Source organism: Oncorhynchus tshawytscha, linkage group LG11 (assembly GCF_018296145.1).
Source record: "Oncorhynchus tshawytscha isolate Ot180627B linkage group LG11, Otsh_v2.0, whole genome shotgun sequence".
In the NCBI taxonomy this organism is placed as follows: Eukaryota; Metazoa; Chordata; class Actinopteri; order Salmoniformes; family Salmonidae; genus Oncorhynchus; species Oncorhynchus tshawytscha.
In genome coordinates, this window is record NC_056439.1 from 40,596,079 (window position 1) to 40,613,243 (window position 17,165).

The 17,165-nt window shown below is 45.3% G+C and overlaps 1 protein-coding gene across 3 annotated transcripts in view; it reads left to right on the forward strand.

Annotated features, from left to right (window-relative positions):
- Positions 1-375: 375 nt before the first annotated feature.
- The window catches only part of LOC112262201 (BTB/POZ domain-containing protein KCTD3), a 29,088-nt gene continuing 12,298 nt past the window's right edge, over positions 376-17,165 (forward strand). For 2 of the 3 annotated variants that reach the window (XM_042330130.1, XM_042330131.1), the window contains exons 1-13: positions 376-811; positions 1,427-1,480; positions 1,731-1,776; positions 1,914-1,987; positions 2,102-2,160; positions 2,479-2,559; positions 5,571-5,720; positions 8,229-8,319; positions 8,425-8,509; positions 8,584-8,689; positions 8,832-8,947; positions 9,064-9,151; positions 9,263-9,379. In XM_042330130.1, the coding sequence (XP_042186064.1) occupies positions 741-811; positions 1,427-1,480; positions 1,731-1,776; positions 1,914-1,987; positions 2,102-2,160; positions 2,479-2,559; positions 5,571-5,720; positions 8,229-8,319; positions 8,425-8,509; positions 8,584-8,689; positions 8,832-8,947; positions 9,064-9,151; positions 9,263-9,379 (1,138 nt within the window). In that variant the 5' untranslated portion in view covers positions 376-740. Of the gene's footprint in view, positions 812-1,426; positions 1,481-1,730; positions 1,777-1,913; positions 1,988-2,101; positions 2,161-2,478; positions 2,560-4,030; positions 5,306-5,570; positions 5,721-8,228; positions 8,320-8,424; positions 8,510-8,583; positions 8,690-8,831; positions 8,948-9,063; positions 9,152-9,262; positions 9,380-17,165 lie in introns of those variants that run through there. The other variant, XM_042330132.1, reaches the window with a different exon arrangement.

The following is a 17,165-nucleotide window of genomic DNA, read 5'->3' on the forward strand; positions in this document are numbered from 1 at the left end:
TAGCGTCTTAGCGTTCATTCTGTAGCAATGGTTATCAACTGTACCGCAGAAATGGAAAGTAAATCACAGAAAATAGATGTTGTTTTGGCAGCAGCTGAGAAGTACTTGGGTGTATGAGATTTGACTTCAGAAGAGTTACAGGGTGTGTTGACTGGTGGTGTCCCTTCCTTCCAGGTCGTTGGCCTGGGGTAGGATCAGATTCAATTAGTGGAATAAGGTGGTGGGTTTTAATGAGTGTAGGGTTATTTGGTATGGTAATTAAAAATATATGTTTTATTACACTTTTCCCGTTTCCCACGATGTATTACAACGTGTAATGGATTTATACTATAGTTCAGTTGGGGGCGGTAATGCAACATATTGGATGCCAACCGCCATTATACCTCATCTAAGAAGGTCACAGCATCGAGTCACCGCACGACACAGAAAACGGACCAGACCCTAAAATACACGCCACTAAAATCACACATGGATCTATAGGAACCAGTATATCGGTGAATATAGCTATGTTAGACGCGCCTGTCCATTACCACAAGGTTACACATCGCTGTAGTTTATGCTAGGTTATGTATGCAGGGAGAATTGCAGTTGCTGCTTGGAAGTGAAATCTTTTATGGAGGCTTGGAAGGACGCGGGGGAGCGAGGAGCCGAAGTGGGGAAACTGGAGATTGCTACAACGTACTGGAAACTACAGCTTCTGCTGGCTACGAGTAACCCACGCGCACGGGACGGGGTGAAACATGGCCGCGAATGGCAACAATTTAACATCTGGGATGGGAGAAATTATCCAACTGAACGTTGGTGGGACACGGTATTACATCGTTTAAATTGACCAATTCAGTCTAAAAGAACTGTAAATGTGCTTGATCTCAGGGAGGGCAGGATAGTATTAACAGACTCGGACAGGCAGACAGACGGCTTGGTCGTTTCTTTTTAGGTTGATATGATGTCGCAGACAATAACATGGAATTCGGGCTAAAAATGCACGAAAAGCACGCAACACACGCGTCCGCATTGTCAAGACGTGTTTACATTGTTGCAAAACGTATTTTAGGATATGTCTGAACAATGTGTAGTAAAATGCCCGAATTATTGACGGTGTTCAAGTCACATATGTGTTAGCAGCAGCATATGAATTACCCAAGCATGATATCCTACATTAAACACTTTCCATAATGTATGTGTGTATTGATCTGTAACATGATCCCACCTTGGCTTGGACATTTGAATACAATATGTGGTGATATCCTACACCTGGGCTTGTGTATCTCTCTGGATGAATATGAGGAAAAACGTGAAAACCTATGATAATTCATGAAAAATAGTATTGTACAATACAATCCACTGTTATTGAATCTCATTCATTTTGTGTTGTCATGATATGTCTGAGTCGGTTTGATCTTAGGTATATCCTCTCCTTCCTCAGGTTCAGCACCTCTAGACAGACTCTCATGTGGATCCCAGACTCTTTCTTTTCAAGGTGGGTCAATCCACACATCTCTATCTCTGCTAAAATGTGATCTGGCTACAGCTCTGGAAAGGTGACCCAGTTCACTTCATGTTTATCTCCCAGCGAATCAATTTTGATAATGTACAGTGTATCAAACAGCGTTAGGACTACAGGATTGCCGCACAGTTGAGATAAAGCCAGAGCGAAAACTGAGATTAGCTTTTTTATGGCTAACTCGAGCAAGAGGTTAAGTGTGTGTATGTGCCTGTGTGTGTTTCAGTTTGCTGAGTGGGAGAATATCATCTCTACTGGATGAAACTGGAGCTGTGAGTTCTGCGTCTTTCTAAACTAAACATTCCACAGATGTACTCTCTTATGCTCTTTTATACAGTGATATTACTGTACCAATGGTATTTATCCCCCTAAAAAAACATGACTTCTAAATGTCCCTCTTGTCCTCTAGATATTTATTGACAGGGACCCAACAGCCTTTGCGCCCATCTTGAATTTCCTTCGAACCAAAGAGTTAGACTTAAGGTAAGAATACCTGACCCTCCTTACATACAAGGTCAATATGTGTATATAGTCTACATTATGGGGAAGCATATTGGGCCAGGTTAGGTCTTGACTGATGTTCTCTTCTCTTCGTAGGGGGGTAAACATGAACATTCTCCGCCATGAAGCTGAGTTTTATGGGATAACGCCATTAGGTATGGCCTCCATGCACTAAATTGAACAATTACTATGCTACTATCTGGTATTACTATGGTATTACATAGTTATTTATTTGCTATATTTCTCACTTAATGTCTTTAGCTAATTTGGGGAAAAACACAAAAAATTATCACTTTATAGTTTTCCCTTGTCCACTTACCTATTAGCTAACAGATACAGTATACCTACCTGTATAAAATATACAATATAAAACTACTTTCCTGACACGAAGTGCTGATTTGGTGGCATAATTATGTTTGGTTTCTGAAGTATTTCTGAATATCTGTCTCTTGTGTTGCGGTGGCTGTCTTCAGTGAGGAGGTTGCTGCTGTGTGAGGAAATAGAACGTTCGTCCTGTGGCAGTGTTCTGTTCCATGGATACCTTCCCCCTCCAGGTACTGTATATAGAACGTTCGTCCTGTGGCAGTGTTCTGTTCCATGGATACCTTCCCCCTCCAGGTACTGTATATAGAACGTTCGTCCTGTGGCAGTGTTCTGTTCCATGGATACCTTCCCCCTCCAGGTACTGTATATAGAACGTTCGTCCTGTGGCAGTGTTCTGTTCCATGGATACCTTCCCCCTCCAGGTACTGTATATAGAACGTTCGTCCTGTGGCAGTGTTCTGTTCCATGGATACCTTCCCCCTCCAGGTACTGTATATAGAACGCTCGTCCTGTGGCAGTGTTCTGTTCCATGGATACCTTCCCCCTCCAGGTACTGTATATAGAACGTTCGTCCTGTGGCAGTGTTCTGTTCCATGGATACCTTCCCCCTCCAGGTACTGTATATAGAACGTTCGTCCTGTGGCAGTGTTCTGTTCCATGGATACCTTCCCCCTCCAGGTACTGTATATAGAACGTTCGTCCTGTGGCAGTGTTCTGTTCCATGGATACCTTCCCCCTCCAGGTACTGTATATAGAACGTTCGTCCTGTGGCAGTGTTCTGTTCCATGGATACCTTCCCCCTCCAGGTACTGTGTATAGAACGTTCGTCCTGTGGCAGTGTTCTGTTCCATGGATACCTTCCCCCTCCAGGTACTGTGTATAGAACGTTCGTCCTGTGGCAGTGTTCTGTTCCATGGATACCTTCCCCCTCCAGGTACTGTATATAGAACGTTCGTCCTGTGGCAGTGTTCTGTTCCATGGATACCTTCCCCCTCCAGGTACTGTATATAGAACGTTCGTCCTGTGGCAGTGTTCTGTTCCATGGATACCTTCCCCCTCCAGGTACTGTATATAGAACGTTCGTCCTGTGGCAGTGTTCTGTTCCATGGATACCCCCTCCAGGTACTGTATATAGAACGTTCGTCCTGTGGCAGTGTTCTGTTCCATGGATACCTTCCCCTCCAGGTACTGTATATAGAACGTTCGTCCTGTGGCAGTGTTCTGTTCCATGGATACCTTCCCCCTCCAGGTACTGTATATAGAACGTTCGTCCTGTGGCAGTGTTCTGTTCCATGGATACCTTCCCCCTCCAGGTACTGTATATAGAACGTTCGTCCTGTGGCAGTGTTCTGTTCCATGGATACCTTCCCCCTCCAGGTACTGTATATAGAACGTTCGTCCTGTGGCAGTGTTCTGTTCCATGGATACCTTCCCCCTCCAGGTACTGTATATAGAACGTTCGTCCTGTGGCAGTGTTCTGTTCCATGGATACCTTCCCCCTCCAGGTACTGTATATAGAACGTTCGTCCTGTGGCAGTGTTCTGTTCCATGGATACCTTCCCCCTCCAGGTACTGTATATAGAACGTTCGTTCTGTGGCAGTGTTCTGTTCCATGGATACCTTCCCCCTCCAGGTACTGTATATAGAACGTTCGTCCTGTGGCAGTGTTCTGTTCCATGGATACCTTCCCCTCCAGGTACTGTATATAGAACGTTCGTCCTGTGGCAGTGTTCTGTTCCATGGATACCTTCCCCCTCCAGGTACTGTATATAGAACGTTCGTCCTGTGGCAGTGTTCTGTTCCATGGATGCCTTCCCCCTCCAGGTACTGTATATAGAACGTTCGTCCTGTGGCAGTGTTCTGTTCCATGGATACCTTCCCCCTCCAGGTACTGTATATAGAACGTTCGTCCTGTGGCAGTGTTCTGTTCCATGGATACCTTCCCCCTCCAGGTACTGTATATAGAACGTTCGTCCTGTGGCAGTGTTCTGTTCCATGGATACCTTCCCCCTCCAGGTACTGTATATAGAACGTTCGTCCTGTGGCAGTGTTCTGTTCCATGGATACCTTCCCTCTCCAGGTACTGTATATAGAACGTTTGTCCTGTGGCAGTGTTCTGTTCCATGGATACCTTCCCCCTCCAGGTACTGTATATAGAACGTTCGTCCTGTGGCAGTGTTCTGTTCCATGGATACCTTCCCCCTCCAGGTACTGTATATAGAACGTTCGTCCTGTGGCAGTGTTCTGTTCCATGGATACCTTCCCCCTCCAGGTACTGTATATAGAACGTTCGTCCTGTGGCAGTGTTCTGTTCCATGGATACCTTCCCCCTCCAGGTACTGTATATAGAACGTTCGTCCTGTGGCAGTGTTCTGTTCCATGGATACCTTCCCCCTCCAGGTACTGTATATAGAACGTTCGTCCTGTGGCAGTGTTCTGTTCCATGGATACCTTCCCCCTCCAGGTACTGTATATAGAACGTTCGTCCTGTGGCAGTGTTCTGTTCCATGGATACCTTCCCCCTCCAGGTACTGTATATAGAACGTTCGTCCTGTGGCAGTGTTCTGTTCCATGGATACCTTCCCCCTCCAGGTACTGTATATAGAACGTTCGTCCTGTGGCAGTGTTCTGTTCCATGGATACCTTCCCCCTCCAGGTACTGTATATAGAACGTTCGTCCTGTGGCAGTGTTCTGTTCCATGGATACCTTCCCCCTCCAGGTACTGTATATAGAACGTTCGTCCTGTGGCAGTGTTCTGTTCCATGGATACCTTCCCCCTCCAGGTACTGTATATAGAACGTTCGTCCTGTGGCAGTGTTCTGTTCCATGGATACCTTCCCCCTCCAGGTACTGTATATAGAACGTTCGTCCTGTGGCAGTGTTCTGTTCCATGGATACCTTCCCCCTCCAGGTACTGTATATAGAACGTTCGTCCTGTGGCAGTGTTCTGTTCCATGGATACCTTCCCCCTCCAGGTACTGTGTTCCCACAACTCCTCTAACCTAGAATTCTGCATCCTCTGGCACAGGTGAATTACAGGACATTGTACTCTCTCTCTATTCCTCTGTTTGTTTACAAGGGAAATATAAGTGCTCTAGTGACGCTCTTTCTAGTGTTAGTTGTGTCTTTGTACTTTTGGTATCTTTGACATTTAGAAAATGTGTTAGTAATGTAGAATTTGATGTATTGTTTCATGAGTTAGTTGGTTGATTGGTGGATTAAAGAATGTGCTTCTCCCAGCCCGTAACTCCAGCCCCACCGCTGCAGCCTCTGGCCTTGCCGCTGAGGATCGGCCTGGTCCTAGCGGAGCAGAAGGGGGGTTCCCCCAAACCTGCCCCCCCCACACCTCCCTTCCCGGACCCCCTGGAGCCGAGGCGCCACACAGACTGGGTAAGCAGGGGGGCAGTTAAGGGTTAAAAAACAAGGATGTGTGTAATGAGGCATGGAGCAGGGCTGGAGCTGGGCTGTTCTACTCCCCAGACTCATTAGAACACTGTGTGCCTGTTTAACGAGCAATCAGAATACTCAGTCCTACCATTGGTCAGGAGATGGGCTGTGTGTGTGTGTGCCAGGGTTTCCGTTAGCCTGAAATTGCCGACTTTTGTCCCCAAAAATGTTTTTAGAAAAGCTGATAAATAAAATTGGGGCGAAAAAATGCATTTTAGCCTATTCACTGATGGAAATACCAGTCTATGGAAATACATTTGACTAGTCATACTTATCGGTCTATAGGTCATTTGCATAATTGTATGAAATTAAATTGGCTTGTGTGCACAGTATATTTGTTATTTATCGTATCACAAGTGTACAGCATACAAATGCAGAGCCTTTGAGTAGAAAATCTGTTCGACCACGCTGAGCTGCTGCAGCATCTTGTGGTGCTTTCAACACAACTGGGAAAATACGAGGTCAAATCATGATGTCAGTGATCTTCAGTTCAGAAAGTCAGAGCTCTAGAAAGAGGCCAGAGTTTCCGAGTTGGAATTAGTTCGGAAAGTCAGAGCTCTAGAAAGAGGCCAGAGTTTCCGAGTTGGAATTAGTTCAGAAAGTCAGAGCTCTAGAAAGAGGCCAGAGTTTCCGAGTTGGAATTAGTTCAGAAAGTCAGAGCTCTAGAAAGAGGCCAGAGTTTCCGAGTTGGAATTAGTTCAGAAAGTCAGAGCTCTAGAAAGAGGCCAGAGTTTCCGAGTTGGAATTAGTTCAGAAAGTCAGAGCTCTAGAAAGAGGCCAGAGTTTCCGAGTTGGAATTAGTTCAGAAAGTCAGAGCTCTAGAAAGAGGCCAGAGTTTCCGAGTTCTCAGTTGAACGCGGCATCAATCAGCAATGGAAGGCAGGCTTCATAAAGCGCGTCACACACCACTTTACAATGTGCTGGAGGCAAGTATGCATTTTGAAAACATGCACTTAATTGTTTGAAACCTGAATGTTTTAATACAGTATTATGAGGCATGTCTGAACTTGCTTCAAAGTAGGCTATTAGATCTTCTCTTTCTAAATTTATAACAAATATTTTCATCTCTGTCACATGAAACCGCTCGCATGTGCAGTGCCCTTTTGACAACTGTGTTGTCCCGCTAATGTCATTATGGAACGAACATTCACGCGGAGCCTCCTGCCTTGTGTGCATTGCTGCGCTTATAATGTGAATAAGTAATAGTTTATCAACATTTTAAGCTAAAAGTTCTGATCTGTTGCATCAGACTCATTGCTTTTAAAAGGTATTGTTTGTTTATGTAGCCTAGGCCTACTTGTTGTATGAATTTGGGATCTGTCTATAACTGTCCCAGAGTCTGTTTGGTATAGGCTATTTCTTTCTTAAAAAGCTGACCAATAGAATAGGTAGCCTAAACCTTTCTACTATAGTAGATTGACATAAGTTAGTTGTTTTGCTACTTGTCTTGTTGGATGAGGAAAAGCATATGTGGACAATTATTCTAACATGTTCAAAGTGCACATCAGAATTAGGTAAGGACCGCATATCATTGTATCCTAGACTTGCGTGTTCTGTTAATATGATTTTACATATTCTAAATGTGATTTACATCATTCTTTGCACCATGGGTCGACACCCTAACCAGGTGACGCATCCATTGCGTATGGGTCTGGTCAATGTCTCAAATGTCCAGTAAATTAAAATGGTGCCGGCAAATGTCCGGCGCCACACTTTCCCAACGGAAACCTTGGTGTGTGCATGTTTGTGTGTGTGTGGCTGCATTACAGCTGGAGTTAACATGACATAGTCTGGATGGGGGTAAGAAGCACCAGAGTCAAAAGCTCCCAGTTAACCTAGTTCTGAGATGGTGTGTGTGTGTGTGTGTGTGTCTGTGTGTTAGAGCCACAGCCGGTTTAAGCTGGTCAGAGACCATGACAGGGCTCTTAGTGTAGTACGCACAGAACTGAATTATTCTATGAATTATATTGATGACACAACATTTTGTTGACACCCTCACCCAAATACATTTTACATGGTCATGAACAGACATGTCTAGCATAAAAAGTAGGGGGAAATGGTACCAGCACCGGCCTACCCAAACCAGGCAACTGACAAAATAAAGTGACACCATTCTTTCATGAGAAATTCCATCATTTGGTGTTTTGTTGAAGGTGGTGGAAAATGCTGTCTCAGGCGCCGTGACAGATGATTTACATCGTTTTCATGCTCATCAAACAATTAGTGACATTGTCATTCTGTGGGGGCATAGCCATGGTAGCCAAAATAATGGCCTGCCTAGCATTTTTATACTTGACTCTAAGCATGATGGGATGATATTTTCACCTGTGTGAAAGCACCTGCTTTCAATATACTTTGTACTATATACAATATACTCTGTACAGTTACCTGTACATTGTACAGCACTGTGTGTGTCCAGGCAGTCAGTCAAGTACTATGTTATGTTTCCAGGTGCTGTGGTGGATCCTAGGAAGGTGCTGATTGTAGCTGGACATCATAACTGGATCGTAGTGGCTTATGCACACTTTGTCATCTGTTACAGGTAACTCTGGCCTTTGGAGTTGGATCCATCCACTCAGAGTTGATATTACTGATAGATTATAAATCTGGAGTGTGTGTACTAACGTGTGTGTATTCTCCACTCCAGGATAAAGGAGTCATCAGGGTGGCAGCAGGTGTTTTCTAGCCCCTATTTGGACTGGTCCATTGAGAGAATCGCTGTCAACGCCAAGGTACTGTTGTACTGCTATAATCACAATGGATTGTCCTGAAAGTTGCGTTTTCTATCATATGTATTCTTTTTAAGGTGGTAGGCGGTCCCCATGGCGATAAGGACAAGATGGTGGCTGCCGCCTCCGATAGCAACATCATCCTCTGGAGCATCCAGGACGGAGGGAGCGGCAACGAGATAGGTAGGGGGGGGGGTGTGTTTGAGAGATTGTGAAAGAGAGACATGTTTGTGTGTGTGTTATTGACTCACTCTATCCCCTCCTCTCTCTCGCTCCCCCTTTCTCTCTGTCTCTGTTCTATCTATCTATCCCTCGCTCTCTCTAGGTGTGTTTAGTCTGGGTGTACCAGTAGATCATCTATTCTTCATTGGGAACCAGCTAGTGGCCACCAGTCACATGGGGAAGGTGGGGGTCTGGAACGCTGTCACACAGCATTGGCAGGTAGTAATACATAGGGTGTGTGTGGCTGTGTGTCATTGGAAGTGGGTATGTATGTATTTGACATTGTGTGTATGAGAAAGGGAGAGAGTTTAAACCCTTTCTTTTCTCTCCATCAGGTGCAAGATGTAGTTCCCATCACCAGCTGTGACACAGCTGGCTCCTTCCTGCTTCTGGGTTGCAACAACGGATCCATCTACTATATAGGTACACACACTTCCTGAATTGAAATGGAATTGACCCCAGCCCTTCTTGGTTTCATATGCTCTCTCTCTCTCTCTCTCTCTCTCTCACACTCACTCACTCACTCACACACAGACATGCAGAAGTTTCCTTTGAGGATGAAGGATAATGATCTGTTGGTGACAGAACTGTACCACGACCCATCTGACGATGCCATAACTGCCCTCAGTGTCTACTTCACACCCAAGACCAGTGAGTACATACACAGATACATTCTCAAACACGCATGCGTACATGCATGCACACACACCAACGAAGACTGAAATATTTTATTTGGGCCTCGCGGGTGGCGCAGTGGTTAAGGGCACCAAAGACCCTGGATTCACGCCCAGGCTCTGTCGCAACCGGCCGCGAACGGGAGGTCCGTGGGACGACGCACAATTGGCCCAGCGTCGTCCGGGTTAGGGAGGGCTTGGCCGGTAGGGATATCCTTGTCTCATCGCGCACCAGCGACTCCTGAGGCGGGCCGGGCGCAGTGCACGCTAACCAAGGTTGCCAGGTGCGTGGTGTTTCCTCCGACACATTGGTGGTTTCCAGGTTGGATGCGCGCTGTGTTAAAAAGCAATGCGGCTTGCTTGGTTGGGTTGTGTATCGGAGGACGCATGACTTTCAACCTTCGTCTCTCCCAAGCCCGTACGGGAGTTGTAGCGATGAGACAAGATAGTAGCTACTAAAACAATTGGATACCACGAAATTGGGGAGAAAAAGGGGTAAAATAAAATTTAAAAAAAAGAAAGAAATATATTATTTGAGTTCAGCCTTTCTTAGCAATGATCTTTTGTGACCTATTCTCTCTCTTTCTATGCACAGTGTTGTAATAATGTGCAAATAGTTGAAGTACAAACAGTGCTTTTTTCTTCGGTGAGGGAACTTCATTTACACTTTTTTTATGACATAATTCCTCAAAGTTCGTAGCCTACTGACAGGTGTAGCCTACTGACAGGTGTAGCTTACTGACAGGTGTAGCCTACTGACAGGTGTAGCTTACTGACAGGTGTAGCCTACTGACAGGTGTAGCCTACTGACAGGTGTAGCTTACTGACAGGTGTAGCCTACTGACAGGTGTAGCCTACTGACAGGTGTAGCTTACTGACAGGTGTAGCTTACTGACAGGTGTAGCTTACTGACAGGTGTAGCCTACTGACAGGTGTAGCCTACTGACAGGTGTAGCTTACTGACAGGTGTAGCCTACTGACAGGTGTAGCCTACTGACAGGTGTAGCCTACTGACAGGTGTAGCTTACTGACAGGTGTAGCCTACTGACAGGTGTAGCCTACTGACAGGTGTAGCTTACTGACAGGTGTAGCCTACTGACAGGTGTAGCTTACTGACAGGTGTAGCCTACTGACAGGTGTAGCTTACTGACAGGTGTAGCCTACTGACAGGTGTAGCCTACTGACAGGTGTAGCTTACTGACAGGTGTAGCCTACTGACAGGTGTAGCTTACTGACAGGTGTAGCCTACTGACAGGTGTAGCTTACTGACAGGTGTAGCCTACTGACAGGTGTAGCCTACTGACAGGTGTAGCCTACTGACAGGTGTAGCCTACTGACAGGTGTAGCTTACTGACAGGTGTAGCCTATTGAATATCATTGTAGAATAGGCCTATACATAAAATCCTTTATTAATTAATTTTTTTAATACCCTCAAACTTCAAACTCTAATTTCAAAATAGGCCATCATACGTGTTAATCGTGAATGAAAGTAATTGACATTTTACCGGTGAAATGTCCAAACTTGAATTAGTATTTTGTGAGTGAATTAAAGCAGACGGTGTTAACAAACTATTAGCCTTTCTTGTATTTTGTTTCAGTCAGTGCATATATCCTGCCTAGTGACAGCATCAGATTAGAAAGGACTGAGGAGGTATTTTTGGTGTAACATATTATAAGACTACTATGCTACAGTATACAGTGTATTTGGAAAGTATTCAGACCCCTTGACTTTTTCCACATTTTCTTACGTTACAACCTTATTCTAAAATGGAATAAATCGTTTTTTCCCCTCATCTATCTAAACACAATACCTCATAATGAGAAAGGAAAACCGGTTTTTAGACATTTTTGCTAATAAAAATGGAAATATCACATTTACATAAGTATTCAGACCCTTTACCCTTTACTCAGTACTTTGTTGAAGCACCTTTGTCAGCGATTACAGCCTCAAATCCTGTTGGGTATGACCCTACAAGCTTGGCACACCTGTATTTGGGGAGTTTCTCACATTCTTCTCTGCTGCTGTACAGCTATTTTCAGTTCTGCCCAGAGATGTTCGATTGGGTTCAAGTCTGGGCTCTGGCTGGGCCACTCAAGAACAGTTAGACTTGTCCCGACGCCACTCCTGCGTTGTCTTGGCTGTGTGCTTAGAGTCGTTGTCCTGTTGGAAGGTGAACCTTTGCCCCAGTCTGAGGTCCTGAGCGCTCTGGAGCAGGTTTTCATCAAGGATCTCTTTGTATATTGCTCCAAATATTGTTTCTCATGGTCTGAGTGTCCTTTAAGTGCCTTTTGGCAAACCCCAAGCGGGCTGTGGTACCTTTAAGTGAGGAGTGGCTTCCATCTGGCCACTCTACCATAAAGGCTTGATTGGTAGAGTGCTGCAGAGATGGTTGTCTTTCTGGAAGGCTCTCCCATCTCCACAGAGAAACTCTGGAGCTCTCTGAGTGACCATCATGTTTTTGGTCACCTCCCTGACCAAGGCCCTTCTCTCCCTATTGCTCAGTATGGCCGGGTGACCAGCTCTAGGTAGAGTCTTGGTGGTTCCAAACTTCTTCCATGTAAAATGATTGAGGCCACTGTGTTTTTGTGGACCTTCAGTGCTGCAGACATTTTTTGGTACCCTCCCTCAGATCTGTGCTTAGACACAATCCTGTCTCGGAGCTCTATGGATATTTCCTTCGATCTCATGGCTTGGTTTTTGCTCTGACGTGCACTTTCAACCATGGGACCTTATATATAGACAGGTGTGTGCCTTTCTAAATCATTTCCAATCCATTGAATTTACCACAGGTGGACTCCAATCAAGTTGTAGAAACATCTCAAGGATGATCAATGGAAACAGGATGCACCAGAGCTCTAATTTGAGTCTCATACCAAAGGTTCTGAATACTTCTGTAAATAAGGTATTTCTGTTTTATTTTATTTTTTCAATTTGCTAAAAAAAATCTAAAAACTTGTTTTGTAGGTTGATGAGGAACACATGTATTCCCATCCATTTTAGAATAAGACTAATGTGACAATGTGGAAAAAGTCAAGGGGTCTGAATACTTCCCGAATGCACTGTATGCTATTATATTCAGTTCTGTTGTGTAAAATACTAATGAATCACAGTGATCTTGCGAGACATTGATTCAGCTCTGATTTAACTTTACTAAACAAGCACCATTGTGGGAAGTGATAATCTTCTATTTGTAATAATAATAAGTGATTTTACATTTGTCATGTAGCGGACGCTCTTATCCGGATCGACTTACAGGAGCAATTAGGGTTAAGTGCCTCGATCAGGTTTTTCACGTACTGGCCAAACGTTCTCAACCGCTAGGATGTCTGCTGCCCTAGTGATGAGTAGGACTATTAGACGTAGGAAACAGGTATTGATGAGGGTTATTTTAATTGATTCTTGGTGCAGAAAGGACAGCACAGTAACTAAGTGGTCACATATCGGTCTGGGTTCCACTGCGCAACAGGGCGTCCGTGGAGTTCTCTTAAGGATCGGCCCCTTTTTTCAATTTTAGCCTAAAATGACATACCCAAATCTAACTGCCTGTAGGTCAGGCCCTATAGCAAGGATATGCATATTCTTGGTACCATTTGAAAGGAAACGCTTTGAAGTTTGTGGAAATGTGAAAGGAATGTAGGAGAATATAACACATGAGATCTGGTACAAGATAATACAATCTTTGAAATGCAAGAGAAAGGCCATAAAGTATTATTCCAGCCCAGATGCAATTTAGACTTTGGCCACTATTTGGCAGCAGTGTATGTGCAACACTTTAGACTGATCCAATGAACCATTGCATTTCTGTTCAAAATTTTGTGTCAAGACTGCCCAAATGTGCCTAATTTGTTTAATAATACCTTTTCATGTTCAAAACTGTGCACTCTCCTCAAACAATAGCTTGATATTCTTTCACTGTAATAGCTACTGTAAATTGGACAGTACAGTTAGATTAACAAGAATTTATGCTTTCTGCCAATATCAGATATATCTATGTCCTGGGAAATTTTCTTGTCACTTACAACCTCATGCTAATCACATTAGCCTACGTTAGCACAACCGTCCTTCAGGGGACCCACTAATCCTGAAGAAGTTTTTAAGAACTTGGATTCTAGATCTCCTTCGTGTGATGATAAGGTTAATTCGGTGGATCAGTTTGTGTGCATATGCATTTGAGGTGGTATTTTTCTGTAAACTAAGCACTCGGACATAAAGTCTCTTAAAAAGGTGTTTTGCCACCACGAGCAGATTGTCATGTTCTGACCTTAGTTCCTTTGTTATGTCTTTGTTTTAGTATGGTCAGGGCGTGAGTTGGGTGGGTTGTCTATGTTCCGTTTTCTATGTTGTGTTTTTGCGTTTGGCCTGGTATGGTTCTCAATCAGAGGCAGGTGTTGTTAGTTGTCTCTGATTGAGAATCATACTTATGTAGCCTTTTCCCACTTGTGTTTTGTGGGTGTTTATTTTCTGTCTTTGTGTATGTCACCAGACTGGACTGTTTTGTTTCATATCATTCTCGTTGTTATTTTTGTTTTAGTGTTCTGAGTTGAATAAATATCGTCATGAACACGTACCACGCTGCGCTTTGGTCCGATCCTTGCGACTCCTCGTCAGAAGAAGAGGACGAGTGTTACACAGATTTATAGGAAAATTAAATACAGAAATCTATGCTGAGCAAAAATATACATGTGGAGCGTGGTTCGCTCTGCGTTGTGTACTTTTAATTAGGACCCTGCCGCAACTGAAGGTCTGCTAGTTGAATTCTTTTTATTTGCTCTGCACACAAAGAGACAACACACATTATGTTAGCCCTTGGCGCAGTAATAGCTCTCAGGCACCTTGCTAGCCGAAGGTCAGGCAAAAGAGAGCGTCAAAAGGAAATAACAGGTGCTGTGTGCACACATTCAATGCACAACAGCACAGTATACAATACAAGTAAAATGATACAGAACAAAATTCAGACAACATAAAAGACATACATGCACACGAAGAGACAACACACAATATGTTAGCCCTTGGCGCAGTCATAGCTCTCAGGCACCTCCGCAAGCACATGGACACTCACTCAAACACTGTCCCAAGTACTCACAAGTTACAATGGATACCGTAGTTAGCGAGCTTTGTGAAACTTGTTAACATAAATCTTTATCTTGTCCACATTGTAACAAACTTATGGTTGCATAACAGCACATTGTGTAACATTACCATTACCGTTATATTGAACAATTTCAGAGCCAAGGACAACATACCTTGCTAGCCGAAGGTCAGGCAAAAGAACAATAAGGGGGTAAGGAAATACAGATAACCCGCGATGGGCCAAACCAAAATATACAAAACTTTTACAATCACATGTATGTACAATATTGATATGAAAAAGTGTTTGTACACCAAAAAATAACATTAGCATTGCAGCTGTAATTAAATAAGAAAACACACTGAATTATTATTATTATCAAATTATTAACATCCCTTCTTGACCTGGCCTATTTGAATTGGTCCTCGTGTGCAACTTGGTGCATAATCTAGGGGAACAACATCACACTGCTACACATGCAACATGTAAAATGTTGGTCCCGTGTTTTATAAGCTGAAATAAAATGTATGAAATGTTCCTTACGCACAAAAAGCTTATTTCTCTCAAATGTTGTGCACACATTTGTTTATATCCATGTTAGTGAGCATTTCTCCTTTGCCAAGATAATCCATCCACCTGACAGGTGTGGCATATCAAGAAACTGATTAAACAGCATGATCATTACACATGACAATAAATGTCACGCCCTGACCTTAGAGAGCCTTTTTATTTCTCTATTTGGTTAGGTCAGGGTGGGATTTGGGTGGGCATTCTAGTTTTCTATTTCTTTGTTGGCCGGGTATGGTTCCCAATCTGAGGCAGCTGTCTATCGTTGTCTCTGATTGGGAATCATACTTAGGCAGCCTGTTTTCCACCTGAGTTTGTGGGATCTTGTTTTTGTTCAGTTACTGTGTAGCCTGCAGAACGTTACGTTCGTTTATGTTTTGTTTTGGTGTTCATCTAAAATAAAGAAAGATGTATGCTTACCACGCTGCGCCTTGGTCTCATTACGACGACGGACGTAACAGATGATCTCACCACCAAAGGACCAAGCAGCGTGGCCAGGAGGAGCAGACATCCTGGACATGGGAGGATATATTAGACGGTAAAGGATCCTGGACGTGGGAGCAGATCCAGGCCGGAATGGATTGCCTTCCATGGGAGCAGAAGGAGGCAGCGAGGGAGGAACAACGACGACACCGTGGTTCGCGACCTCGACGCAAGCACGAGAGGTAGCCCCCAATAATGTTTTGGGGGAGGCACACGGGGTGGTTGGTGGAGCCAGACCAGAGCCAACTCTGGTTGCAGACCAGAGCCAACTCCCCGCACTCGCTATAAGGAGCGTGTGACCCTTCAGGCACCATGCTTTGCGGTTACACAGACTGTGTTGCCGGTGCTGGAGTGGGCATTCAGCCAGGACGGATTGTGCCGGCTCAGCACTCCTGGTCTCCGAAGCGTCTCTTCGGCCCAGGATATCCTGCGCCGGCTTTGCGCACTGTGTCTCCGGTGCACCTTCACAGCCCAGTGCGTCCTGTGCCAGCGCCCCACAGTTGCCGGACTAGGGTGAGCATCCAGCCAGCACGCATTGTGCCAGCTCTGCGCTCCAGACCTCCAGTCCGCCTCCACGGCCCAGTATATCCTATGCCGGCTCTACGCACTATGCCTCCAGTGTGCCTTCACAGCCCAGTGCATCCTGTGCCAGCGCCCTGCACTTGCCGGACTAAAGTGAGCATCCAGCCAGGACGGGTTGTGCCAGCTCTGTACTCCAGACCTCCGGTGCGTCTCCACGGCCCAGTATATCCTGTGCCGGCTCAACGCACCAGGCCTCCAGTGCGTCTCTCCAGCCCGGTGCGTCCTGTGCCAGCTCTACGCACCTGGCCTCCAGTGATGATCCAGGGCCCGAAGCCTCCAGTGTTGATCCATGGCCCGAAGCCTCCAGTGATGATCCATGGCACAAAGCCTCCAGTAATGATCCATGGCACGAAGCCTCCAGTGATGATCCATGGCACGAAGCCTCTAGTGATGATCCATGGCACGAAGCCTCCAGCGACGATCCATGGCCCGGAGCCTCCAGCGACGGTCCGCGGTCCAGAGCATCCGGCGACAGTCAGCAGTCCAGAGCCTCCGGCGACGGTCGGCAGTCCAGGGCCTCTGGCGACGATCTACGGTCCGGTTCCTCCGGCAATGATCTACGGTCTGGCCTCTGGCGACGATCCGCGGTCCGGTTCCACGGAAGCGGAGGGATCAGCAAGCGGAGCGGGGTCTACACCCCGAAGCCGCCACCGAGGCTGGATGCCCACCCGGAACCTCCCTCATAGAGTCAGGTTTTGCGGGGGGGGTAGCCTGCAGAATTTTACGTTTGTTTTATCTTTTTTTTTTCGTGTTCATCTACAATAAAGAAAGATGTATGCTTACCACGCTGCGCCTTGGTCTCATTCCGACGACGGACGTAACAATAAAATACTACTCTAAAATATCTCAAGTTTTGAGGGAGTGTGCAATTGGCATGCTGACTGCAGGAATGTCCACCAGAGCTGTTGCCAGAGAAATTCATGTTAATTTCTCTACCATAAGCCGTCTCTAACATCTCTTTAGAGAATTTGTCAGTACATCCAACCGGCCTCACAACCACCGACCACGTGTAACCACACTAGCCCAGGACCTCCACATCTGGCTTCTTCACCTGTGGGATTG